Raw genomic sequence first — 7,806 nt, forward strand, 5'->3', positions numbered from 1 at the left:
CATGTTTAACTCACATTCAAGGACTTATTGCCTCTACAACTGTGCTACATTTGAATGTTTTTGTAAGGCTAAATTTATCAGTAGCATTTAGTCACATGTAAGTCTTTGGTAAATGGTAAAAAACACATTTGAATTGCCCTCCTGTGATGTTTACTGGTAGGCTATTAGGACATGCAGTACCAAAACCAGCCACAAAAACCACACCAATATCAGGATTTTAAAAAAATCACTGCGACAAAATGAGGCAAAACACCCTCCTGATTTTTTAATATGATTTTAACAAGAATATGATCTTTCAAATAAAGTAAGTTTGGACCAGATACGTGTTGTCAGTTTTTTGGAATATGACTCTGAATTGGGCAAAGATGTGTTAACTTCCATTTTTGAGCCTTAATATCTGTGAAACTAATAATCTAAGAGAGACCATATTTTGTAGAATGTTTAAGCTAACACCAGAGATAGAGGCAGAAATGATAGAAGTCTTTTATCTGTAAAAATGGGAGCTCAGCCACTCTTCAAATGTACTACTTTATTTCAACAAGCCTCATTTTAAGTACCTACCATACTAGGTTATCATTGAGCTACACCCCTGATATTCCATGTCTGGAGGATATTAGTAACAGATATACACTGTAGAAATTTTGAAGGCCACAGGTGAGATAGTTTTCCAGATAATGTCGTTTAAAAATGGCTTTTCAGAGTATGATGCCAAAAACCGTCTAAACTACCCTTCATTCAATGACGTTTCATGAGAAAACTGTTGACAGTAGAGACCTAATATTTTGGATTAGTCCTATTAACAAGTGTGTCTTTGTACTCAAATTTTTTCAGGACATTCTGAGATGGTCAGGTGGGAGGCATTTGATGAAATTACACGGAATGACCCCTATGTTAGTCTTAGTCCCTCCCAGATGGATTATCTTATAGATTAATCTGGAAGCCTACTGAGAAAGACTCTCCACTCTGTTGCTCCTCTAAAACAGAAAACTATAAAACATAGGAAGTTAGCTCCCTGGTATAACTCCCAAACTCGTAAATTTAAAAAAATGGCGTGATCTTGAAATCATCTGGTGCTCCACCAAACTGGAAGAATCCCGCCTAGTCTGGCAAGACAGTCTTAAAACATATAAGAAGGCTCTCCGTAATACCAGAGCAGCCTACTACTCATCTTTAATAGAGGAAAATAAAAACAACCCTAGATTTCTTTTCAGTACTGTAGCCAGGCTGACAGAGTCACAGCTCTACTGAGCCATGGATTCCTAGAGATCTTAGAGAACGGAGACAAAATTAATCACGTCTTGCCTTCAATTGGAACCACGTTACCCTCAAACTCAGGAATCTTAGAAACAGATGCAGACTGCTAACTGGCCTGATGCTGGAAACACCATATTGTAGCTCCTCAACTACTCCTGCTTTTTGGTCTACAGCGACTTTGTTGGGATGGATCCATCTCGGCGTTGCTGTGCCTGCTGCCATGGACGACTTCTGTTGACACTCTCTCTTCTGTTAATACTACCACTACTGTTAATGCTACTACTACTACTACTACTATACTACTACCAACACCAAATGCCGTTGGAACCCAAGGGCCTGGGCTGCACGAGATTTCTGCCTAAAAGCCTATTAAGGCAGTTTTTTTCTTGCCACTGTCGCTGTACTTTGAAAATGTATTAATTCTGAAAATCATGAGCGTATTCTAGTCCTGCTCAATGTGTTAAGTGTCGTGAGATAACTTCTGTTGTGATGTGACACTATAAATAAAATTGAATTGAATTAAAACTTCATCACAACAGCTCATAATGTGACTCAGTAGTGAGTATGCCCCCACATGCCAGTATTACTTGTGCAGTGATTCAACTGTGTATCTTTAAGGCAGGGGAGCAGCTGGACAATTGTACAATGTCATTGTTATTTTCATGTTGTAACACATGGAACACAAACTCACACCATTTGAGATTCAGGTCCTCCTGAATGAACCTTCAGATGTTTATGTTGAACTGACTCTTCAATCTAAAAGGAAGCATGGTGTGAGATAAACGGATATCATCTGATGATAATCAGGTTTGTCAATTGTTTCTATAAACAAATGTTTCCACATGTGTCCTGTGTATCTATACCAGAGACAGGGATATGACATACTTGATCCAACCACTGCGAGATAATCCCAGAATATCTTACCTGACCAGATCTGTCTGCTATAGAGCTCTGGCTTTTGTTGTAACCAAGCAGCGATGTCATATCACACAAGAGGAACGAGTTGAAGCAGCCTAAGAGGAACACAGTCTGTGTCAACATAGCACACTTTCACTTGTCAAGTCTGACGAGACAAATCACGGCAGAGCCACAGGGCTGTCCACTCCAAATCCTTCTTCACTGTGGTGTTCTCACGCCTCCACACAGAAGCAAACACATGATATTTACACTGACACAGACTTGAGTAAACATAGTAACACCCTTACATTTCAGCTGATTGCATCTGAGGGGGGGTAACCAGTCTATCACAGGGCTGACATGTAGAGACAGACAGGTAACCAGTCTACCACAGGGCTAACATGTAGAGACAGACAGGTAACCAGTCAATCACAGGGCTGACATGTAGAGACAGACAGGTAACCAGTCTACCACAGGGCTAACATGTAGAGTCAGACAGGTAACCAGTCTATCACAGCAGACTGATCTCATGAAGTAGCGTATGTATGCCACGCCAACTCGTATGCCACTATGGCGTGTTATCACTATCGCACAATCGCCTTTTCGTTTATCAACGCCGAACCCTAACCCTAAAGGGCGTATACATACACGCGCGGATGTGATGGGTCGTTTCGCTAGAGGGCGCTGACAAACACGCGGATGTGTTGGGTCGTTTCGCTCAAAACATACACATACACGCTCGAATTGCGTATAGATAACACGCCACAGGCAGTGGCGTGTATATTTACGAAAAGTCACGATGCCACGTTGATCACAGGGCCGATATGTAGAGACAGACAGGTAAACAGTCTATCACAGGGCTGACATGTAGAGACAGACAAGTCCATCCTGCAGGTCTTTGGACTTTCGGATGAAGCCGGAGAACCCGGAGAGAACATGGGGAGAACATGCAAACTCCACACAGAAGGAACCTGTCCCGGGAATGGAACCCGGGACCCTCTCACTGTGAGGCGACAGTGACCATGCAGCCCCAGAAAGTATCATGTAATTAAAAAAATAATAATTTAAATTTAAATATATATTTTCATTTATTATTGCAGGGAAACCTTATGATTTAGTATGACTTATTTAAGATGGAGATCCTATCTATGATGAAATAAAAAATAGGTTTCTTAAAATGTTTTCAATTTCTTCCATATATTTTAGTGCCTTTTTAGGCATATTTATAAGCCGAGTTTTAAGCATATTTTGATGATTATCGGGATCAAATTGTGAATTGCAATTATTATGGACAGAATAATGTGACATGAAGTTTTCATATCGTCCTATGCCTATAAATCATCTTTACCCATACATTATCTGCATCAAAAATGGGAAAGGAAAGGATACGGAAATATAATATAAATGCTCCTGAGAAAACAAATTAACTTGTGTTCTCCTGATGTTGACTGAAGGTTGAAAAAGTGAACTTTAGATGTTGACAGGAAACGCCTTCGCCAAGATGGAATGCTAAACATTCACTGTGATGGTGGGTCGAGCTGCACAGCAGGGATTAGTAAAGTGTCTGCCTTATATAGCCTTCAGCATATGATAATTTTACATAACACACATTAATAAAAAGCCACAATCGACAAAAAGATAGTATCATTTCTGGCATTCTGCATAAGTATGTTATATCTTAAAACATTTGGCAGGTAAGAAGTAGGTGTAGCAAAAATTGAGAAATGGCTTTGATTTCAAACAGGAAGCATATACAGAAAAAGATATCTAGTCAGTAACCTGGTTCAGCCAGTTATACAGAAGACATTTCCTACAATAGACAACAGACAATTTTATGTCAAGTCATGATCTATTATCAACTAAAAGAAGAAGTATAGTATCGCTTATAGATAGTGAACAACACAGCTTTAAATAACAATACACACATAGATTGTATAACCTCACTGCCTGCTGTCATCCAAGATGAATACAGAATTGAACCTTTCTGTAACTTTATCAGTATTAATTAGGACGTGGTCCAGTAGACTGGAGTAAGGATTTTAAGGCATTCTTGACATCAAAAAGTAGTCTTGATTAGGGACAAGCACAATAAGCATGACTGCAAAATGTGCCGCAGTTAATCTAAAGACTAGATGTAATGTCATCCGTCAAATGTTACATGTAGTCATGCAAGCAGGAAATACAATAAGATGCATCCAGATGATCAATTATGATATGCCACTACAGATATGTCATAGTTGTTCCGACTAAATAAAAAAATAACGCTACAACACTCGCTTACTTCGGATCTAAACTATGATAATTTCATCAGTTTATATAATAGTTATTTCTCCGTCTCCGTCTGGGATTTTGCAACAAGTGTTAGCTCTTCCTTCTACCTCGTAGCACTCGGGTCATATAAAGCAAGCAGGGGTGGCCTATTCACAACAACTGAATTTAAAGCACAAACTACCCTCAAGTACTGAAGGACCACGATGCATTCAGGGCAAACATGGAGTTCAAACTGTGAAATTACTCGAGTCAACTAAACATCAACAGCTTGCTGGCTAGCAACGGCAAGCTAACAACTCATGAAGATTGACTCGCAAAATGGAATCACTAACTGAACCCGTCTTTTGCTGGCTGTTTAACAGAACTGAAGGCAACTTACCGTATGAGAAAGTCAGCGTTGCCTCTCTTGTCGAAACAACTTCAAACATAATAATATTTCCAAACTTAGAAGTGAAAACACGAGTCTTTGCAGTTGGGTAATACAATGGTTAGCAGAGTAGCTAACCTGGTTACACTTAGCTAGCCAACTGGCTGGCCATCCCGTCTCAGGTTGCAATGTTGACAGGCTAGAGTAGACAGCGCAGAACAGGTCGGCCGAAACAAGTGACAAGTGAGCCAGCGCGACTTGTCTTCCGCTGGTACTTTCAAAATAAAGCGCAGCACAACCGCACGGTTAAAAGTAAAGCCCGGCCAATGTGCCTTAAACTGGCAGTCTCTCTGCTGGCCATCAGGAGCGAGTCCTCTGGTTGAAAAAGAAGTCCGGTTGCATGTAAGACTATGATAGAATTACCCTACTCCTCTCTTGATGTATTATCTCAGTAAACATTGTAAACATGAGTTTATGGTCTCAATCTCTAGTTTCAAGTCTTATTCAATCCAGCATGATGTTCATTTAGTACATTATGGTCCATTTGAGTCCACCAGACCAGAAAGCAGGGGATGCTTTAGAGGGCGGGGCTACCTTGTGGTTGAGAGTCACTAGGGGGATTCGACTTGATGTAGCCACCTGCAGCGCGCTACCTAACGTGATGTATTGTGGGTTGAAAGCGATGCATGATGGCTAGAATTGTGTCCGATTTAGCAGCCGACTGCAAAGACATCACAGGGTCGCGACCATATCACGTGACCCAAAACATCGCGGGAACAAGTTTTTAAGAGCCGCTTCTTGCAGCGCTTGGCAGCGCGGTCTACAGTGGCTGCAACCGGCTTGCCCACACCTCCGCTACGCGGAATGGCTCTCTATTGGTTAACAGTTCAATGACGTGTGTTCAGGTCCCCCTCGGCGGCCACCTTGTGGTGAAATGATTTGCCTTTTTATTTTGGTCGCTTTGATCTCATGGCTTGATTAAAAGTTCTATGCATTGTGCTGTGAGTAGGCCTATTTATATGTGAGGTCTGGTCTGGTTAATACAAACATAGAATGATAATACAAATATACTGAAAAAAAATGCCTTCCACATGTTGCCTTGCGTATGTGTGTGTGTGTGTATGTATGTATTTATATATATATGTTTATATATATATATATATATATATACAAGCCTACTACTGCAGCCTCCCTACAGTCACTACAAACGCAATAAGCCTCTGAGATGACTAACACTAGCTGTAAAGTAAAATTGTTGCTGTAAATTATTAAACTAAGTTAGGTTGCCTCTACTGGTGTTTGTCATCCACCCATCGCTGCCGCAGTCCAAATATGGTCACTTCCGTTCACTGGTTGCAAAAATTCCAAGATGGTGACAGTCAAAATCCGGAACACAAGAGGCTCGTTCGGGATGGTCTTGGCTTGACTTGACTTGACTTATCACGCCGACGAGAGCTGCAGGTGTCTGAGGGGGCGGGCTCTAAAAGAGACGGCAGGCAAACGCCGTCAAGTCGGACAACAAAGTCAACGTGACTATGGTGTTCAAGCGATAGAATACAGCAGCAAACCAAATAGGATATGTTATATATATATATAAAACATATATATTACACACACACACACACACACACACACACACACACACACACACACACACACACACACACACACACACATATATACATAAATACATACATACACACACACACGCAAGGCAACATGTGGAAGGCATTATTTTTTCCAGTATATTTGTATTATCATTCTATGTTTGTATTAACCAGACCTCACATATAATAGGCCGACTCACAACACAATGCACGGAACTTTAGATCAAGCCATGAGATCAATGCGACCAAAATAAAAAGTATCATTTCACCACAAGGTGGCCGCCGAGTGCGGACCTGAACACACGTCATTGAACTTTTAACCAATGAGAACCATTCCGCTGTAGCGGAGGTGTGGACTAGAGTCCTTCAAGTGTTTTTTCCTGTCATTTTCTTTTTCTTCCCCGTTATATTTACAACGTAACTTCCCTTGGTTTTTGCATTGTTTTTCCTGTTCTCTGTTCTGTTTTTAATTAAAAACATCTTAAACTTCCCAGTGGTGTGGTATTTGAAAGTGTGCGAAAGTGCAAATGCATTGTTTGAATATGATTACCTCGCATATTTTTTTGTTAGTAGTGTCTTTGTAGGTGGTTAAATGGCTCCTTCCAACTTTAACCACCCATGCTTTTCGCCTGTCCCTGTCTTTGGGGAAGCCATACATGCGGACACCCCTCTCAGAGCGATTGGAGCATCCCCACGCAGCACAGCACACCATCGTGAAGACTGTCAAGGACTTCATAGTGAAAAGGACACAAACAGCTTAACATGCTGATCTGTTTCACTTCTTTACATACTGTTTTAAGGAATTTATTGTGGTATTAAGTGCTTTTGGGAAAAACAAGACTGTGATTTATTGTGCTACTGATTTATTGTGCATCACTGAGTAGAGTAAGTTTGAGATGAGGAAGAATAGTTAACACATAGTGATAGAAATAGTGAATTCAAATCAAAGTGTAATTTATTTGCCATGGATTTCATATTAGAATACAGTTATCATAATGTTGTTACGAGTCCAGACCTAATGTGCAGTCAATGGGCAAATCTTTGTTAGTCACCTTTCTCCTCACTCAAATCTGAAAGTTAAGAAAAAGAGAAAATATTACGACTTTTCAACGACTGTACAGTAAAGTTAAGTTGATAAACTTAACGGAGTTCAAATCAATTAACACAAGAATATACCTGTTGCAACGCAAAGCATTTATTGACCATTATTTACCGATCGTCGTGGTTTTCCTAGTGTTTTTCAATTGCCCGCCAAGCACTTCCGGGAACTTTTGGAGGCTACATGGACCACGTGATCGGCCGGCGTTTTGAACTTCCGTTGTCGCCACTCAAATTCTAGCCATCATGCATCGCTTTCAACCCACAATACATCACGTTAGGTGGCGCGCTGCAGGCGGCTACATCAAGTCG

The 7,806-nt window shown here is 40.7% G+C and overlaps 1 protein-coding gene across 3 annotated transcripts in view; it reads right to left on the reverse strand.

The window, feature by feature from the left end:
* Window positions 1-5,100, reverse strand: part of LOC311022648 (uncharacterized protein) — a 50,565-nt gene extending 45,465 nt beyond the window's left edge. For 2 of the 3 annotated variants that reach the window (XM_084024092.1, XM_084024091.1), the window contains exons 1-2: window positions 4,802-5,100; window positions 2,179-2,267 (exon numbers count right to left, since the gene is read on the reverse strand). In XM_084024092.1, coding sequence (XP_083880218.1) covers window positions 2,179-2,267; window positions 4,802-4,850 — 138 coding nt within the window. In that variant the 5' untranslated portion in view covers window positions 4,851-5,100. The remainder of the gene's footprint in view (window positions 1-2,178; window positions 2,268-4,801) is intronic. The other variant, XM_084024093.1, reaches the window with a different exon arrangement.
* Window positions 5,101-7,806: the final 2,706 nt, after the last annotated feature.

The sequence above is a fragment of the Eutrigla gurnardus genome, assembly GCF_963514095.1.
Source record: "Eutrigla gurnardus genome assembly, chromosome: 13".
NCBI lineage: Eukaryota > Metazoa > Chordata > Actinopteri > Perciformes > Triglidae > Eutrigla > Eutrigla gurnardus.